This window comes from Rutidosis leptorrhynchoides, chromosome 11 (genome assembly GCF_046630445.1).
Source record: "Rutidosis leptorrhynchoides isolate AG116_Rl617_1_P2 chromosome 11, CSIRO_AGI_Rlap_v1, whole genome shotgun sequence".
In the NCBI taxonomy this organism is placed as follows: domain Eukaryota; kingdom Viridiplantae; phylum Streptophyta; class Magnoliopsida; order Asterales; family Asteraceae; genus Rutidosis; species Rutidosis leptorrhynchoides.
Genome location: NC_092343.1, coordinates 84,931,677 through 84,953,764, shown reverse-complemented (window position 1 = coordinate 84,953,764; position 22,088 = coordinate 84,931,677). Strand labels below are relative to the sequence as shown.

Sequence of the window (22,088 nt, the reverse complement as noted above, 5' to 3'; positions counted from 1 at the left end):
GGGACCCCTCTCATGCGGTGTAATAGTACTGGCGATCTTTATCTACTCGATCCATTAAAGCTGCATCAAATTCAACCACCTTCTGCTTTTATTGTTTCTTCTTCCGACTTATGGCATCAACGGCTCGGTCATCCCGGACCGAACGTCATAAAGTCTCTTAGGAATAAAGATTACATTCATTGTAATCCTATTAATAAACATCATTTATGTCAAGCTTGTGTTTTTGGCAAGCACATTCGTTTACCGTTTCAAGCTTCTAGTACTTCTACTTATGCGCCTTTTGATATTATTCATAGTGATTTGTGGACATCTCCAGTTCTTAGTAATGGTGGACATAAATATTATATGTTATTCCTTGATGATTATACGAATTTTTTGTGGACTTTTCCTCTTCACTCTAAATCCCAAGTTTATGACATTTTTGTCAAATTTCACGCCTACGTAAAAACACAATTCGGTAAAACAATCAAAACTTTACAATGTGATAACGGTACCGAATATAACAACAACGCATTTCACAATTTTTGTGCTCAAAACGGTATACTATTTCGTTTTTCTTGCCCTTATACTTCTTCGCAAAATGGCAAAGCCGAAAGAAAAATCCGTGCCATTAACAATGTCATGCGGACAATTCTATCTCACTCTAATGTACCACACCGCCTATGGTCCCATGCCTTAGCCATGTCCACATATCTACTCAATATAATCCCGAGTAAATTACTTAACAATCTCACACCAACTCACCTTCTTTACAATCGATCCCCATCGTATCAACACTTGCGTGTGTTTGGTTGCTTATGCTACCCACTTCTTCCATCCACTACAATAAATAAACTTCAAAACCGCTCTGTTTCTTGTGTTTTTCTCGGCTATCCACAAAATCATCGTGGCTATATATGTTACAACTTATCCACAAACCAAATCATTCTCTCTCGTCACGTTTTGTTCGATGAAAACCAATTCCCTTTTGCAGCCACTAATACATCCGAACCCAACACATATGATTTCCTGTCCACTGGATTTCATCCTCTACTCTACCCGTACATCTCTAATGATTCTGGCTCCACATCAGCTAATGGGCCGCAACAGCCCACACCTACTCCTATTGGGCCGGAACACTCTTTACACTCTCCCAGCCCACCATCGCCACCCCCTACCAGCCCACCATCCCCACAACCTGTCCTAAATAGTTCATTACCTTCTGATCACTCCAACAGCCCGGTCCAAAATACTATTCCTAATCAACGTACTATTACAACTCGCAGCATGAGAGGCATTTTTAAACCTAAAACTCAATTCAACTTGTCCACCTCACTCGACAGTTCTATATCCCCTCTTCCATCTAATCCCAAAGCCGCCCTTTCTGACCAAAATTGGAACCGTGCCATGATCGATGAATATCAAGCGCTTATTGATAATAATACATGGGTCCTAGTTCCACGTCAACAACACATGAATGTCATCAGGTCTATGTGGATATTTAGACACAAAACGAAATCCGATGGGTCATTCGAACGATACAAGGCACGATTAGTGGCCGATGGTAGATCACAAAAACAGGGTATCGATTGTTATGAAACATTTAGTCCAGTTGTAAAGCCGGCTACTATAAGAACGGTTCTTAGCATTGCTGTTTCCAAATCGTGGCCAATACATCAATTAGACGTAAAAAATGCGTTTCTACACGGAAAATTAAATGAAACGGTTTATATGTATCAACCCATGGGATTTCGTGATAAGACTCGACCGGATCATGTCTGTTTATTGAAACGATCGCTTTATGGTTTGAAACAATCTCCGCGAGCTTGGTACCAACGTTTTGCCGAATTTGTCGCTACTATCGGTTTTTCTCATAGCATTTGCGATCATTCCCTATTCGTCTACAATAAAGGTAAAGATGTTGCGTACTTGTTGTTATACGCTGATGACATTATCTTGGTCACCTCCTCTCATGACTTACGCCACAAATTTATGTCATTACTCGCTAAAGAATTTGCAATGAAAGATCTTGGTCCACTAAGCTCGTTTCTTGGAATCTCGGTCACACGTAGCAACAATGGGTTATTCTTGGATCAAACAGCTTATGCAAGAGATATCATTAGACGTGTAGGTTTCGAATCATGTAACCCTGTCTCTACTCCAGTCGATACTCAAGGAAAGATTAGTGGTACATTGGGTGCACCGTATCATAATCCTACGGAATATAGGAGTCTAGCTGGGGCACTTCAATACTTGACATTTACTCGGCCCGATATATCATATGCGGTTCAACAAATTTGCCTTCACATGCACGCTCCACACGAGGCACACATGCTTGCCTTAAAACGTATTGTTCGTTATCTTCAAGGCACATCATCCCTTGGTTTGTCTATTTCGAAGTCATCTTTGACGAGCCTTGTTTCCTATACGGACGCCGACTGGGCGGGATGCCCGGATACTAGACGTTCCACGTCGGGATATTGCATGTATCTAGGTGACAACCTGATCTCTTGGTCCTCAAAACGACAACCCACTGTCTCACGGTCGAGTGCGGAGGCTGAATATAGAGGCGTCGCAAATGTAGTAGCCGAATCTTGTTGGATACGTAATTTACTTCTCGAACTCGGTCACTCAGTTAGAAAAGCCACTTTAGTTTTTTGTGATAACGTAAGCACCATTTATTTAACCGGCAATCCAGTGCAACATCAGAGGACTAAACATATTGAACTCGACATTCATTTTGTCCGCGAGAAGGTTGCCCGCGGACAGGTTCGCGTCTTACATGTTCCGACAAGGTATCAAATAGCCGATATATTCACCAAAGGATTGCCACGTCTTCTATTTCAAGAGTTCCGTAACAGCTTATGTATTTGTAATCCGGGAGTATCGACTGCGGGGGAGTAATAGAAGTCAACCCATATCAAAATTGAATCTGCATATATTAGGCAAATATCAGTCTATTTTTAGCACATATTATTATTGTAATTATCCTTACAATTGTACATAGGGTATACGGCTGGAATAGGTGTCAGGCTTGGTTGTCAAATGTAATCTATATATACATGTATTCGTGAATGAATGAGAACAGAGAATTCATATTACTTACATTCATGCCTCAATGTATCTATCTCATCTACATTAGCCAAATTTTTATTTTTATCTAGGTATTCATCTTGCCTGGTAGGATCAGAAGGAACTGTGACATACTAATATTATCAACATGAGCTAATAATTTTTAGAAAGACTATTAAGCAATAAGCTTTCGCAGTTTTTGATAATTGGAATCAGTTATTTTCCTAAATGGATGTAAATGTACAACTAGTTAATGCATAAATGTAGTGGATTTATCAAATTTTAAAGTGGAAATATCAACTCCCATATGTTTTTGTTGTATATGGTAATGATGGTTTGAAGTTAGTTTTCTTGATCAACTTGGCCGATGTATGCCGTCAAAATTGATCAAATTCAGTTAACTACATTCAAAGTCAAAATTGTCTTCGACTTGGCGGATTAGTCCCTATAAGGTTCCGACCTACTAGTCCCCGACTAGCGACTTTTACAATTTGCAATTTGTAGACTTATATATGCCTGTCCCATTATATAGTTTTTGCTATATAACCGATAGATAGATAGATAGATAGATAGATAGATAGATAGATAGATAGATAGATAGTCGTGGTGGATTGTCTGAAACCTGAAGTTACCTTTTATAAGATGTATTTGATTGGTTCTTAGCTGATGCTTTTCTCACTTTGTAATATATAATTTTATCTATTATATAGTTTGTATTGCTTTTACCCTAATGTAACTCTTATTGCAGTATATATATTTTATTCTGTATTGGATCAATGTTTATGGTATAAATGAGGTGTACTAATTTGGTCAGTTATTACGCATTCACTTTAAAGTCCAAACTTAGTTCATACGTGCATATTACTTTTCCAGGTGCAGTTCCAGGCATTCATTCTGTTTTTAACACAAATTGTTTCTTATCCAAAAAATAAAAAAATAAAAAAAACACTAATGAATATTTTAGCTGTGCATGATTTTGTAATTTTGTTCTGTCTTTGGGGTGACAGATATTTTAGCTTCTGAACATGAGGTGTCTTTATCTGTTGCTATAGAGCGATTCAAGAACTTGATACATACAATACATACATGAGTTGATGGTAGTATGATCAAACAGGCGTGGATCAGATTATGATAAGTGGAGAGTAAGAAAATCGCAAAATCGGGACGACTATTATGGAGGAACTTTGTACCATTGTTAATAGTTACTGGATTATAGCTATGCTGCAGTTTGGGACATGTTATTTCAAGTTGTGGGAGCAATGTTCGATAAGATAAGTAATCTCGGTGCTCTTTATAACTTTGTTCTAGTTGTTATTTTAGTAACTGCAAGCAAGGGCGGATCTAACTTAAGCCCAGTGGTAGCACGGACTACCACTGAAATACGCGATGCGGTGAGAATTTTTTTGGACCTTTAACTAGTGATACCACTGGATAATGTAATTTTTTTTGTGTGACACCATTGGATAGTGTATTTTTTATGTTTTTAACTAGTGACACCAGTAACTACGATTCCTAGATCCGTCAGTGAGTGCAAGTGAGCAACCTCATGATTTGAACCTACCTTTTCAGGTGATTATAGCTCTTATTTCTGAAAAAAGACCCTTAAGAACGTGGAAGAGATACAAAACTTGCCAGATGAAGACTTTGCATACAGGCAACAGGTATTTTTAACTAGTGATTATAGGTCTTTGATTGGTTTTGGAATCGGATGAAAATATCACGAGGATGTAACGCATCGTTTATCACGCTAAATCCTAAAAACAACAATTCCATTTGTCTAAGTGAGTATCGTCCTATTAGCCTAATTAGCAGTGTATACAAAGTGGTTGCAAAAGTGTTATCTAAGCGGTTAGCTTCGGTTATACATAAGGTTATTGGGATTGAACAAAGCGTGTATATGAAAGGGAGATATATAATTGACGGTGTCCTTATTGCTAATGAGACTATTGAAGAATTAAAAAGGTAAAAGAGAAGAGGTTTTCTTTTGAAGGTTGACTTTAAAAAAACATTCTATTGCCTCAAGTGGGATTTTATAGCCGAGACAATGAAATGTCTTGGTTTTGGTAAGAAGTGGATTAAATGGATCTTGGCATGTCTTTCATCGGCATCCATCTCGGTGTTAGTAAATGGATCACCAACTAAAGAATTCAAACCGGAAAAAGGAGTTAGACAAGGCGACCCCATATCTCCGTTTTTATTCATTCTTGCTAGAGAGATACTTAATATTCTCACTCAGAAAGCTATCGAAAGTGGTTTCATAAAAGAAATTGGGGTTGGGCGTGATAGAATAACGGTGTCTCACCTTCAATATGCGGATGATATGATTTTCTTTGGCGAATGGAGTAGGAGCAACGTTTCCAATATAATGAAGCTATTGAAATGATTTGAAGACCTTTTGGGTCTTAAAGTAAATCTTTCAAAAAGCAACCTTTTTGTTATTGGAGTAAGGAAGAATTAGAGAGAATGGCAGATCGGTTCAGCTGCTCAGCTAGCACTTTTCTGTTGAATTATTTAAGCATTCTGTTGGGAATCAAAATGAATAAAGGCGATGCTTGGAACCCGGTAATAGAAAAATTTAAGAAAAGGTTGTCGGATTGGAAAGCTAAAGCAATCTCAGTAGGTGGCCGTTTGACCTTAGTGAAATCGGTACTTAGTAGCTTGCCATTATATTTCTTTTCCCTCTTCAACGCTCCTGCAAGTGTGCTCAAGCTACTCGAATCCGTAAGGTGCAATTTCTTTTGGGGAAGGTCGAGGTCGGGAAGAAAGTTTACTTGGGTCAAATGGGACAAAGTTCTTCTCCCATATGGGTCGTGGGGTTAAATATTGGGTCTTTAATGGCAAACAATTTATCCTTATTGGGTAAATGGTGGTGGCGATTCAAAACGAACCCTGATTCGCTTTGGGTTATCATCTCGAGTATTTAGGGGCCGGGGGGAGGGTTGGGTGATTCTAACAAATTTAATTTTCCTTCTGGAGGATCTACATGGACCAATACTATCAAGGCAGACATATCGATTGACAGGATGGGAATTGACTTCTCAAATTCTTTTATCAAGGCGATCGGAAATGGAAGCTCCATCAAATTCTGGTTGGACTCCTGGATTGGTAACTCAATACTTAAAAATTCGTTTAGTAGGTTGTATGCTCTAGAATGTGACAAATATGCAACTGTTCAAGATCGGGTCAAAAAAGTGGGGGATTTATGTTCTGGTCAATGAAACTGGTCAAGAGAACCTAGGGGTCGAGCTCTGAGTGATTTGGATAATTTATTGAGGACAATTGAATCTGTCCAGTTCAATTGCAATTCACAAGATACATGGAAATGGCGTTTGAGTATCGATGACATGTTCACTTTTAAACAGCTTGCCCAGGAAATAGATAAGAAATGGTTGCCATCTGGTAACCAAGCTAATGTTATAGCTCGTAATAATTCAGTGCCTCAAAAAGTTTGGATCCACGCATGGAAAGTGAATCAAAAAACACTGCCGGTTCGTTTGGAGCTTGATAAAGGGGGAATCGATTTAGACTCTCTACTATGCCTTATCTGTGTAGATGAAATTGAATCAGTTGACCATTCGTTATTTAAGTGTAATAAAGTGGCTGAGGTTTGGAAGATTTTTCTAAAATGGTGGAATGTCCCTAAAGTCTTTACTACATTTGTTTGATCCAATAAAAGAAGATTCATTATGTTCGGATTTTTCAAAATGTGGAAAGTCAAATTGGAAAGCGGTTAAATGGGTATTTTCCTATTTCATATGGAAGGCAAGAAATAATAACGGTGTGGTTGGTTGGAGGTATTTGAAGATGTGGAATAGGAATGCTAATGATTGATGATGGTTGGTTGTAACTAGGTAATACTATTATTGCCCACCAGTGGGTAATCCACCATTCCCCACTAATTTGGGAGTAATGAGCTAAGGAATAAAATAACTACTCATCTGTTATAATATAGAATATATATTATATAAATGGATAGTCAATTATTGATACACAAAAGTAATATTATTGTATTACCTAAACTTGTGATATTTTTGCTATAAATAGCCATGAATGCAAGCATTAAACTTGCACCATTTCACACACTTACAAATTGTTTCTTTCTTTTTCTCCATTATCATCTTTGTTCTTACACTTCATTATTAGTATTCTTAATCAAGAATCAAACCACTAAAGGTAGTTATAAGCCTACTGAATTATAACATCAAGAATCAAACCACTAAAGGTAGTTATAAGCCTACTGAATTATAACACGTTATCAGCACGATAATCTTAATACTAAATATGGTTGGCTCTGCCACCTAAATGATATATAGTCGGTTATACCACCTGAAAAATATATGGTCGACAATGTCGCCTAATTTTCATTTATGTTTACTAATAGTTATATTTCTGTTATATAACATTTACTTATGATTGCTTACACATGGTCGACACTGTCGCCTACTTATCATTATGTTATCTTAAATTTATGTTTAGTGTTTATATACTTATGAATATAAATTGACTCTAATTTATCATGTTGTTTGTTTTAATTTTTGATAATAGAAAATGTCGAATCTGGAAAAACTTAAATTTACTCCTTTAGTATCAACTGAAAACAACTACATGCCATGATTATAAAAGTAAAAATGCATCTTAAATCAATGGGCATTCTTGAAACCATAAATGAAAACAACACTTGTTCTGAAAAAGAACAAGCAACGGCATGTTGCTTTATTCATCAACATATTGATGAATGCTTATAAAATAATTATGTGACTGTAGAAGATTCCCATGTTTTATGGGAAGGTCTCAAAAGCATATTCAATAATCAAAGAGAAATTTTACTTCCAGCTGCTATGGAACAATGGAGAATATTAAGGTTCCAAGACTTTAAGAAAGTAAATGAATACAGCTCAGCTCTGTATAATACATGTTCACAACTTAAATTCTGTGGACATGAAATAAGTGATGCAGACATGATGGAGAAAACTTTCTCCACAATGAATGCTGCAAACATCACAGTGCAAAGAAATTTGAGAATGCTAAAGTTCAAAACATATCGTGAACTTAATTCATATCTCTTAGTTGCAGAGCAAAATGATGAGCTATTAATGAAAAATCGGCAATCCCGTCCTACAGGTACACTTGCAATCCCTGAAGCAAATACTGCAAATAATTATAAACAGGGACAAGGACGCGGGCAGGGTCGTGGTTATAATAACCATCACCATCATCATGCCAAAAGCCATGACTATGGTAGAAACCATCCTTATGGTAATGGTAATAGGCGTGGATGTGGTCGTGGTGGTCAAAGAAATAATAATCCACGAAAATATAAATATCAACCAGAAAACAAGCCCACTAAACAAGATGTTGAAGAAAATTCTTCTAAAAATTCTGAAGAATCTTGCTACAGATGTGGTAGAATGGGCCAATGGGCTAATACTTGCCGAACATCTAAACATCTTGTTAAGATGTATCAGGATTCGCTGAAAGATAAAGAAAAGGAAGTAAACTTTGTGGATAACCTCGATCCAACAGTCACTGAGAAACCATCTGATTTATATGAAGATTTCTTAAATGTTTAAGTTGTTGTGTGTCTTTCAAAAAATAAACGATTTAATATCTTCTGTCTTTGTCATTATATTTGCTAAATGTTTCAGTACTATCTATTTGCGTGTAAAATATTGTGTAATATTAATGTACTCACTATTTATTTCTTATATATGAAGTTCAATATTAATTTTCCTGGAATACAACATCAATCAAGTGGTGGAGATCTCTGTATAGCAGATAGTGGAACTACACACACTATACTTAAATCCGAGAAATATTTTATTGATCTAAAACCAACGGAAGGAACTATACATACAATATCAGGACCTGCTAACTTGATAAAAGGGATAGGAAAGGCAAATTTCATACTACCAAATGGTACAACATTTTTAATAAATGATGCCTTATTTTCTCCCAAGTCAAGCAGAAATTTATTGAGTTTCTCCGACATATACCTTAATGGGTATGATTATCAGTCAGTGACAACAGAAAATGAGAAATATTTAAGTATCACTGACAAGAGTCATGTGGTTGAAAAACTACCAAGACTTAGTTCTGGATTACATTATACACATATAAATGTACCAGAAACACATATGATAGTTAATGAAAAATATATTGATCCTGGTGTATTCAGTTTATGGCATAACAGAATAGGCCATTCAGGATCAACAATGATGAAAAGGATTATTGAATGTACTCATGGACATCCACTAAAGGATAGAAAAATCCATCATGATACAATGGTTCCATGTACATCTTGCTCTCTTGGAAAATTGATAACTAGACCCTCACCACTTAAGGTTGAGAAAGAATCACCAATATTTCTTGAAAGAATCCAAGGTGATATATGTGGACCAATTCATCCACCATGTGGACCATTTAGATATTTTATGGTTCTAATAGACGCATCTAGCAGATGGTCTCATGTTTGTCTATTATCAAGTCGTAATGTGGCATTTGCAAAATTTCATGCCCAAATTATTAAATTGAGAGCACATTTTCCTGATTACACCATTAAAAGGGTGAGACTTGATAATGCTGGTGAATTTACATCTCAAGCATTTAATGACTATTGCATGTCTATAGGAATTGTTGTTGAACATTATGTTACTCATGTGCATACACAAAATGGTTTAGCCGAGTCACTGATTAAACGTTTACAGTTAATCGCTAGACCATTGATAATGAGAACAAAACTCCCTGTATCTATATGGGGTCATGCAATTTTACATGCTGCTGCATTGATTCGCGTCAGACCGAGTGCAAGTCATAAATATTCCCCCCTACAACTTGCTTTTGGTCAAGAGCCAAATATTTCCCACCTTAGAACATTTGGTTGTGCAGTGTATGTTTCAATTGCGACACCACAACGTACAAAAATGGGTCCTCAAAGGAGGTTGGGAATATATGTTGGATATGAAACATCTTCAATCTTAAGGTATATTGAACCTATGACAGGTGACGTTTTTACAGCACATTTTGCTGATTGTCATTTTAATGAAACATTGTTCCCTAGATTAGGGGGAGAAATGAAAAATAAAGAAAATGATGTTTCATGATGTGAACCTCAATTAAAGTATCTTGATCCTTGCACAAAAGAATGCGAGACAGAAGTTCAAAAGATAATGCATATACAAGAACTTGCAAATCAATTGCCTGCTGCATTTACAGATACAAAAATGGTGACAAAATCATATATACCAGCAGTAAATACTCCGGCTCGAATTGAAATTCCAAAAGCTGATAATAACGTCACTCATGAATCTTTGCCACGTCAGAAACGTGGAAGACCAATTGGTTCAAAAGATAAAAATCCTCAAAAAAGAAAATCAGCTGATAATGAGGTAAAAGAAAGTGTTCAAGAAGAACCACAAATCAGTACTCCTACTGCAGAGGAGATTGATGATGTCAATACAGAAATTTCAATCAATTATGCATATTCAAAAATATTATGAAACCGGAATGAAATGAAAAATCTTGATGAGAAATTTTCATTTAATGTTGCATATGACATCATGAATAATGATGATGATCCAGAACCAACATCTATGGTTGAATGTCAAAATAGGCATGATTGGGCTCAATGGAAAGAAGCAATACGAGCTGAATTCGAATCAATCAATAAAAGAAAAGTTTTCGGATCCATCATTCTCACTCCTAAAGATGTGAAACCTGTAGGATACAGATGAATTTTTGTCCGAAAAAAAAATGAGAAAAATGAAGTTACAAGGTATAAAGCTAGACTTGTAGCTCAAGGTTTTTCTCAAAGACCGGGAATTGATTATGAAGAAACTTATTCCCCTGTTATGGATGCAATTACTTTTAAATACTTAATCAGCCTGACAGTTTCTAAAAATTTAGAAATGCATCTCATGAATGTTGTGACTGCTTATCTATATGGATAACTTGATAGTGATATATATATGAAGATACCTGAAGGATTTAAGGTACCAGAAGCATCAAATGCAAAACCCAAAGAAATGTATTCGATTAAATTACAAAGATCTTTATATGGGTTAAAAAAATCGGGCCGTATGTGGTATAACCGATTAAGTGATTACTTGATAAGCAAAGGGTATACAAATAACCTTACTTGCCCTTGTGTTTTCATTAAGAAAATAACATCCGGATATGTGATCATAGCTGTTTATGTTGATGATCTTAACATCATAGGTACAAATAAAGAGATCCATGAAGCCATTCAACTTCTAAAGAAAGAATTTGAAATGAAAGATCTCGGAAAAACCAAGTATTGCCTTGGTTTACAAATTGAGCATATGCCTAATGGTTTACTTGTACATCAAACAACATATACTGAAAAGATTTTGAAACGTTTCAATATGGACAAGGCAAAACCATTAAGTACTCCTATGGTTGTTAGATCGCTCAATGTTGAAGCTGATCTATTTCGTCCATGTGAAGATCATGAAGATATTCTTGGACCAGAAGTACCATATCTTAGTGCAATTGAAGCTCTTATATATCTTACAAATTGTACAAGACCTGACATTTCTTTTGCAGTTAATTTGTTGGCAAGGTTCAGCTCTGCTCCTACCAAAAGACACTGGAATGGGATCAAACACATATTTCGATACCTTCGAGGAACTACTGATTTAGGATTATTTTATTCTAACGAATCAAAACAAGATTTGGTTGGTTATGCAGATGCAGGTTATCTATCTGATCCACATAAAGCTAAATCTCAAACTGGATATGTATTCATAAATGGAGGTACTGCAATATCATGGCGTTCTCAAAAAACAAACACTTGTTGCTACATCATCAAATCATGCCGAAGTGATTGCATTACATGAAGCTACTCGGGAATATTTTTGGTTGAGATCAATGACACAACTCATTACTGATTCTTGTGGACTAGAACGCGATAAAAGTTCAATAACTCTCTATGAAGATAATGCAGTTTGCATAGCACATATGAAAGAAGGGTATATCAAAAGTGACCGAACAAAATACATACCTCCTAGATTCTTCTCATACACTCAAAATCTCATTAAGAACAACCAGATTGAAATGAGATATGTTCAATCCAGCAAAAACTCTGCTGATCTTTTCACGAAAGCACTTCCAACTGCTATTTTCAGAACACACTTTCATAACATTGGCATGAGACATGTTCAAAAGATGTAACAGCTGAAGCGGTGTTACTTGAGGGGGAGTCAACTCCATGCTGCACTCTTTTTCCCTTAGCTAAAGTTTTTTCTCACTGGGTTTTCTATAGCAAGGTTTTTAACGAGGCAGTAACTTACAGTTGATCTTCAACAAACAAAATTGCTATCCAAGGGGGAGTGTTATAATATAGAATATATATTATATAAATGGATAGTCAATTATTGATACACAAAAGTAATATTATTGTATTACCTAAACTTGTGATATTTTTGCTATAAATAGCCATGAATGCAAGCATTAAACTTGCACCATTTCACACACTTACAAATTGTTTCTTTTTTTCTCCATTATCATCTTTGTTCTTACACTTCATTATTAGTATTCTTTAATCAAGAATCAAACCACTAAAGGTAGTTATAAGCCTACTGAATTATAACATCAAGAATCAAACCACTAAAGGTAGTTATAAGCCTACTGAATTATAACATCATCCTATTTTTTTCTCTCCCAGTTCTTTTTATATATACGTATCAGTTATAATATTATCTAGATTCTATATTAACTCGTTTACATTTTTAACGTGATCTACACACTAAACTAACGTAGTATATGGATGTGTCACCAAAGTATCGAAATTATACAACAGTTCAAGACTAATGATAAAATTTTCAAATGCTACTTTACACATATATATTACTCCGTATTGATTATTGATTTTTTTAAAGTTGATGTTATTATTTTATATATTTGTTTATAATTATTTATATTTATATATGTACTAGATTTAAGAGCCCGTGCGTTGCACGAGGACTCCTAATCAAACTAAATCGATATGTAAAATGTTATTATCCTGAAAATAATATATTTAAATCTAGATATTAGAAACTGAAAATAGTAAAACGATGGCCGTAACAGTGTGTACTAAAAAGCTAGCAAACGAATAAAAGGTAACAATAGCAAACATGTTCATTCTCGGTGCCCGCGTACGCAAGGGTGAGACCAATTATGTGACCAATTCTAATAGAAGAATATTCTTTGCCGAATAATCAGAGAAAGAAGTGTCAAAGCCTGAAAAGACCAACGAAACAATATTAGACTGATGAAACCCTCATTATTGATTATATTTGTATTTAAACCAAATATATTGAGAATATCAAATATTGTAAACGCTATGAATGAATACAAATAAAGATGTTATAGTTCCAGCATCAACATTAATTTTTTCTTAAAGAAACTCAAGTAACGTGCTAGGGTTTACAATACAATAGGCTAGTTCTATGAGCCCGTCAGTTAGACAAAAGTTATAAAAACCATTAAACAAATACAATATTCTAAAAGATATATATATATATATATATATATATATATATATATATATATATATATATATATATATATATATATATATATATATATATATATATAGTGGTAGGATCAAGAGGGAAGTAACCATTCGGGAGAAGCGGGGGGAAGCAAAAACTTTTTTTTTTTTTCATTTTTTGAAAAAACTTTGTTCACGAACATTATAGATGAGATGAAAATATGAACATTTAGTAGAGACACTTTGTGATAAATATTTTTATTTTGGCGGGAAAACGCTCGAAGAAATAATATATAACAATTATCGTGTTTTTCGAGCTTATTTTGAGGTTTTAGCTATTGGGATTTAGATATTAGGGTTTAGATATTAGGGTTTATAGGGTTTAGATATTAGGGTTTAGAAATTTAGGGTTTAGGGTTTAGATTTAGGGTTTAGATTTAGGATTTAAATTGAGTTTTTAACACGAACGGTTTAGAGTTTAGGGTTTAGGGTTTAGGGTTTGGTATTTTGGGTTTATGGAATAAACCCAAAACACCAAACCCTAAACCCTAAACCCTAAACCCTAAACTCTAAATCGGGCTAAATTTTACTTCACAAAACATAAAAAAAAACGTTCATATTCTTCACGAACAATATTATCTTGAATGTTATTTTTGTCGATCGTTTTCCCGCCTAAATAATAACATTCATCACGAAGTGTCTCTTCTAAATGTTCATATTTTCGTGTGATCTTGATGCTTGAAAAAAAAAAATTGCTTCCCCCCGCTTCCCCCCGATTGGTTACTTCCCCATTGATCCTGCTCCTATATATATATATATATATATATATATATATATATATATATATATATATATATATATATAACTGAACTAATTTGTCTCGGATGAAAACAATTTATCTGTTTGTAAACAAAAGTACATTTGTTTCTCAGTTGCCGCGTGTTATATCCTTGATTTATTTATTGAAACATATTTAATTAGACTAATGACATGTGAGCATCACTAATCAGTGTGAATATGAGACAACAATTTGAAGCAATAATCTAACAAAAAATGTAAGCTAAGGGTAATCAAGCAGGTGTAGTAGTTTTTTTTTTTTTTTTTTTTTTGAACGGCGAATTTGCATCAGCGGATTATTTATTTCAACGATACTCATCATTTGCACCCACTCACGTTAGAAGAAAACTCCTACCGGGGTTGCTTGGCAACTAATCGCGAGACCTGGGTTGCTTGGCAACGATTGGAGAGAAAACCTTTCGCCCCCAGGAATTGAACCCAGGTTGCTCGGCAACTAATTGCAGGCCCTTTCACACTGAGGCATGATACCATTGAAGCAAGTGTAGTTATTACGGAGTATTAGAGATCGGTAACATCTAGATATTTCGGGTGTTAAGATATGACGTAGCCTATAGGCAGTTTTGTATTATTCGTGATTTCCGACTTACCTATTTTCATCAAAGTTATTTAACAACTAACCATGTTTATAAAAGAAAACTTTTAGTTATTTAACAATGTTAAAAAAGTCAAATTTGTATTACTCGTAATTTGCTCTTACCTTCTTTTCATCGACGTTTTGTGATTATGTCTATTCAAAATGTCCCTTCACTATAGGTTTTTGGGTTGAAGCATCAATTCAAGCAACAAAGCTTAGAGTCAAAAGCAGTATGATCCATCATCCTGTAAACATCAATGTCTACTGTTTTGGTCATTATAAATTATAACTTATTCAATGCCCTATTTAGTTATTAAACAATAAAAAATAGCACGTACATAAAAAAAGTGTGATTTATAATAGAAGACATACCTCGTTCATTATAAGAACTTTTATAAATAGCTCCCAGCTCCTCATCAATTTGCATCATTGCTGGTATGCTTGTAAGTTGTAAGTATAAACATTGACATGTAAAAGTTGCAATGTATGGGTTGTACTTGATTTGACTGATGGAGCAATCAGATACAAAAAAACACAGTTGTGGGATCAAATACAAATTAACCTGTTTCAAACTGAACTTGCTTTGACTCATTACAAACCGAGCCATCCACCCATATTGTCATATCTTGAAGCAGTGAGTAAATATATAACATTTGATCTTCAAATTCCTTATACGTTACAGTAAATTAGCACAACAATTATATGTTTCTTTTGGTTCAGACATCATACAATATAGTAGGTGCTGATACCATATATCAAATGTGTACCCACTCCATATCTCATGATGGCTTAAAACATACAAATAATGATGTACAAAGTTTTGCATCAATTTTATATTTTTTGAATTATCCTTTTTGAGATAAGACACAATCCAAATTTTATTAAATCATGAGTATATGGGTTGTAATTGCCACACCTACTTTGTATTAAAAGACTTGAATTCAAGGAATCAATTATCCACCCATGAATCATTAGGTAGTTGAAGCTTTATCCAATTTAAGTAAAGATCTTATAGCGTAAATTTCACACTTATGGCTTGTCATGATAATAAAGTCAATAAGTAACACACTGTTGAAGAGGTTGTACCTTCAGACCGGGTAATTCGATGACACAAGCACACTCAACTATAATCGCTCCGACCCGATCTGCAATAGAAACAAAAGATGCAACAAAAAGTAATATCATGTGTATAGATGCTCAAAATACTGAATAAAAGCGTACAGAGTTACATAATCGACTTTGAACATTTTCATTTACATTAAACTTACTAACAAAAAGATTACAAATAATGTTTGATTATAAGTAGACATAAGATGTTTATTGCTATCATAGTAATCAACAGGTTCTTTGTAGGAGTTTATTCTTAATACTTTTTTTACTCAAATAAGACCTTATATACATAACACATAAACATCAATAAATGTACACATTAACAACTTATAATGTAATTAGTTTAAAATCCTATATTCATGTATGGTAACATAAGTAGTGGCAAGGGGCAATTTGAGCAATATAAATACTTCCGTGTGGTGGTATTTTGATTTTGTTAATGAAGCACAACCCAGAGTTAACCATATGCTTATTCCCATACATCAGACATTGGATTGAAAAACAAAACTTATGCAAACAAAACTGTTCTTAAACAAATTCACTTGGTGAGAATACATTGTTCATCACAAGGAAGGCTACGGTTCACCTTGGACTGGTTGTTTAGAATTTGTAAGAGTCCGAATGTTTGGTCTCTACCAGCTCAAACATGATTTCACCAACCAAAAGATCCTACAAATCAGAAACATACTGAGACGACCCGTCCTAATCCATAAGGATGAATACAATAACATATGATTACATTTTACAAACATTGCATTCGTTTTTAAAAGACAAACTTCCATTACATCGAAAGTTGACAGATATGCATATCCTTTCATAATATATCCAAACTATGAATGACTTAATATTAATCTTGATGAACTCAACGACTCGAATGCAACGTCTTTTGAAATATGTCATGAATGACTCCAAGTAATATCTCTAAAATGAGCAAATGCACAGCGGAAGATTTCTTTCATACATGAGAATAAACATGCTTTAAAATGTCAACCAAAAGGTTGGTGAGTTCATTAGTTTATCATAATCATTCATTTTCATCATTTTAATAGACCACAAGATTTCAGATATTTAATTGTACACGTAACCCGAGTACATAATAACACGCGTAACCCGCGAATTAAAATTCATTCATATGGTGAACACCTGGTAATCGACATTAACAAAAAGCGTCTAGAATATTCCCATCATTCCGGGACTCTCATCGGACATGATAAAATTGAAGTACTAAAGCATCCGTAACCCGGATGAGGTTTGTTAGGCCCAATAGATCTATATTTAGGATTCGCGTCAATTAGGGTTTCTGTTCCCTAATTCTTAGATTACCAGACTAAAAAGGGTGATATTCGATTCGATAATCCAACCATAGAATGTAGTTTCGATTACTTGTGTCTATTTCGTAAAACATTTATAAAAGCAGCGCATGTATTCTCAGTCCCAAAAATATATATTGCAAAAACATTTAAAAAGGGAGCAAATGAAACTCACAATCCAATATTTTGTAGTAAAAATATTCATCCGACGATACTGAACAACGCAGGGTTGGCCTCGGATTCACGAACCTATATCATTTATATATATATTAACACATATAATTGTAATCGAACGAATATATATATTATTAATGATATACTTGTTAAATTATATGTTATATGTATTAATTATAGTTTTATGTAACTAATTGTTATTTGGTAAAATAATAATAATAAATAAAAGTTGTATTATCTTATAATAATAATAATAATAATAATAATAATAATAATAATAATAATAATAATAATAATAATAATAATAATAATAATAATAGTAATAATACTTATTAATAAAAATAATTATAGTAATAATAATAATAATAATAATAATAATAATAATAATAATAATAATAATAATAATAATAATAATAATAATAATAATAATAATAATAATAATAATAATAATAATAATAATAATAATAATAATAATAATAATGATGATGATGATAATCAAAATAATGATAATAATCATGTATATTTATAAATCATGATAATGATATTAATAATAATAATAATAATAATAATAATAATAATAATAATAATAATAATAATAATAATAATAATAATAATAATAATAATAATGTTAATAATGATAATAATATTAATGGTGATAATAATATTTATCTTTAATCATAATAATGATGTAATAATAATAATATCAATAATAATAATAATATCAATAATAATAATAATAATAATAATAATAATAATAATAATAATAATAATAATAATAATAATAATAATAATAATAATAATAATAATAATAATAATAATAAAAGTAATACTGATAATAAGTAAATAGGAATTCTACCTCAAAGAAGTAATCCTTAAAAAAAAATACCCAAGTCCGGGTTTGAACCCGCGACGTCCCGATAACATCCTTAACCGTTATGCTATGTTTTTCAATTCTGAAATAACACCCAACTTAAATTGTTTTTAACCATTACTTCTGTATCCTTCTTCTTCTTTTTCTAAAAAAAATGCCCGAGCCCAGGCTCGAACCCAAGACCTCTCGTTCCCCAACTCCATTCCCAAACCAATGAGCCGTTCGTTAGTTACTCAATTAACTAGCAAGTTAAATTTATTTACCCTTCATTTCGTAACCTCATCATCATTAATAAAGCACCACCTTTACTTAATATCATAACCGCAAATTTATTTTCATTTGATCATGTCATAATCTTCATTCGTTTATGTCACCCCAACATGATCCCTCCATTCTTCTTTTAATTCCTAATCATCCTTAAATCTTATCATGATTATCATTTATCTATCTAAATAACTTATCTTAATCTAATCATCATGGGTTTAACATTATCATGCATCATCAATAACTTAATCGTCACTCACCATCTTCTTCTTCGTTCGTCAACAACATATAACGATTATAACCCTCAAAGATGTTACCTCTTGTTTTAGTGTCATCACCAAATAAAGTATTTATACTTGAAAAAATAATGTATCAAGTTGATCATACGCGTTTTGGGTTTCCAAAGTGCATTCCTCTGGCATTAAACGTATTTAAATAATTCTTCCACAACCTTGGTCCATTATCAAATTACTAAAGCTTATGTAGTCCTAATTGGCGACAATTTAATAAAATTGTTTTTCTGTCCACTAACTTCTATAATTTAAGAAGTCATTAATATTACTTTAGCAATTTCGTCCACCTTACACCACTATCACCATAATTTGTTCCCCTTTATCATATTCAATCTCCATCATTGTTTACCATTAATTTTGTGATTAAAAACAGAAAAGTACAGTAGGTAGTAGCTGGCGTAATATTAGTAATATATTGAGCATGATTATTTGATAGTAGAAACAGAAAAATGAAACAAAGTATTGAGCAGGTCACGAGGGTTCATTATCGAAGTAGCTATAGAATATAGCAGCAGCCGTAAATAGCAAGATGGGTTCGGTTTGTTGCAAGTTGATCATAAGTAAACAGCGTAAGGTTGCAGCAATAGGAGAGAGAGAGAGAGAGAGGGAGGGGGGGAAAGAGAGAGAGAGAGAGAGAGAGAGAGAGAGAGAGAGAGAGAGAGAGAGAGAGAGAGAGAGAGAGGAAAGGTGGTAGTGATCGGTGGTGGAGGGTCGATGAAATGGCGGGGGTTCGATCGGGACAGAAACAGAAAAGGAACACAAGGTGGTCTTGCAGGTTTACGAAGAAGAAGATGACTGGCGGTTGTGATGGTTTAGGGTGATTAAAGGTGATAGTGACAGTTGGGTTTATATCGAGCACGTAATGGTGATGGTGATCGAAGGGGGTTCTCGGACAGGACATAAACATAAACCGGTAGTGAGAAGGTGGTTCGAGAAGGTGATGGTGGTACGGGTTTCAGTTGATGATGATTTGGGCCGAAACTAGAGTAAGACAAGAGGTGTTGTTTGGGTTTGGTATCTTCACAATCAAGAAGGGTTTTGGGTAGTGAAGTTAAAGTTCAACATGTAATGCTTTGGTGTTCTTGATCTTTGTATAACACATACTCATTTGAAACATTGATAGGAAATGATGCAGGTTACGGTAACGATAATAGAAGTAGGTTAGATGGTGGTTAAGAAGGTTTCATTGGTGACTAACCTTGGTGAGTATGAAGGAGCGGTGGTAACGGTGGTGACCAGTGGTGGAAGCTCGATGGTTGTACGTGATCAAGGATGATGGCGGTGTAGTTTGAAAGGAGAAGGGTTGAGGTGGTTAGGGATGAAGGTGAAATGGTGGTGGGTTTCATGAACCATTCGAACAAAACAGAAGCAAGTTTTCTTGTTTCATAAACTTGTATGCATATATATATATATATATATATATATATATATATATATATATATATATATATATATATATATATATATATATATATATATATATATAGAATAGATAGATAATAATAGAAAATATTAATCAATCATAAAATCAATCACTAACCTTTCAATCAACAATAATTATGCGTGAAAGTGAATTGCATTTGCCTTTTGAATATATAATAATAAAAATAAATATTAAATTAATCAAATGCAAAGAAACGTGCCAAATCATTTAACATAGTTCAGCAGCCAGAGGTTTGGACTCTTCTTACCGACACCAAATATTAGGAGTATTATTTCGTGGTCCATTGCTAAACAGTTAATATACAAAAGTGTTCCTAAAAATCTCAAATTTTTAGTTTAAATATATTTATTTATTTTGGTCATTAAATGTTTGAAACCTAATCAAAAGGGTGCATCTAATATCTATTTTTAGTTCCAAATAATATGTCTGGAGTATTATAATTTAAACTAAAAAGATAAAAATATTTATTTCAAACCTAAAATTTTCGTAATCAATTTACGATTCAACTTTCATTTTAAATCTTCATAATTTCGTATTAGATCTATATGAACACTAACGATACGTCAACCGAGTATCACATTTGATTAATAAATGTATTTAATAAACTTTTATATCTATATATAGGTTCATTTTAATAATAAATTTTATTATATCTTATATTATTTTATTTTACAAAATTAATTTTAATAATATAATATTTCAAATTATATTTTGAATTAATATATATATATATATATATATATATATATATATATATATATATTTATATTTATATTTTTAAATATATATGAATCTATTTACAAATAGTCGTTCGTGAATCGTCAGGAACAGTCAAAGGTTAAATGAATATATGAAATAGTTCAAAAATTTTGAAACTCAACATAATAGACTTTACTTATCGTGTCGAAATCATATAAGAATAAAGTTTAAATTTGGTCGGAAATTTCCGGGTCGTCACACATACATCATCATTTGCTATTTCTAATAACATAAATAAAAGAGGTTAACTATATCATATAGAGACTATATCAGAGGAGATACGAAAACTTATAACATGTTTGAAATATAATTTGCAATGTAAGATAGAAGTAGATGAATATATTGTTATAATTCATGCATCTACAACAATCATTAAAATATTTAGTGCAAGTACCTCCATGGATCATAATAGGTGCATCAGCAGCAGCAACAGTTTCATCACCTGAATAAAACTCCCAAAAATTAGGTATAACTTATTCACAAATTATACTTCAAGCATAACGATGGTAAGTATATACTTATACCTCAAAAACAGTATCATCATCATCACGTTATAAAATACAGACCAAAAAGTGATTAAATCAATTTGAAAAAAAAAAATTACAACTCCTATAATAAACGATTTAAAGAACAAAAAAGTACTCAAACAATCAATTAATAACCTGATTGATGGCTAATTTATATACATAATAATGAATAACCATCGATTGGATTTAACCTAGAAACATAAAGTTGGAACCTTTTTGAATAAATTGGTTTTGATGACTAGCAAGTTCTCTAATAGACGGTTTATGGTGTATTGGATTTAAATTTTGAGTTCGTTATGATGATATCTGCATTGATATGAAATAAATCAGCAAACGAAGATGACGAATGTACGTGCGTTTT

General features: G+C 33.2%; 1 protein-coding gene and 1 long non-coding RNA gene across 3 annotated transcripts; one reads left to right on the top strand and one right to left on the bottom strand.

Moving 5' to 3' along the window:
* The first annotated feature begins 5,095 nt into the window (after positions 1 to 5,095).
* On the top strand, positions 5,096 to 5,434 carry LOC139874737 (uncharacterized mitochondrial protein AtMg01250-like). The gene has a single exon (XM_071862141.1). The coding sequence runs from the start codon at positions 5,096 to 5,098 to the stop codon at positions 5,432 to 5,434; it is 339 nt and encodes a 112-aa protein (XP_071718242.1).
* A 9,686-nt stretch (positions 5,435 to 15,120) lies between these two features.
* LOC139877753 (uncharacterized) lies at positions 15,121 to 16,771 on the bottom strand. Of its 2 annotated transcripts, XR_011768761.1 has the most exons (4): positions 16,672 to 16,771; positions 16,062 to 16,120; positions 15,348 to 15,407; positions 15,121 to 15,220 (listed from the first exon to the last, which is right to left on the bottom strand). It is a non-coding gene; the product is annotated as an uncharacterized lncRNA (long non-coding RNA). The 2 variants fall into 2 exon arrangements; XR_011768759.1 differs by lacking the exon at positions 16,672 to 16,771 and having other exon boundaries at positions 16,062 to 16,288.
* Positions 16,772 to 22,088: the final 5,317 nt, after the last annotated feature.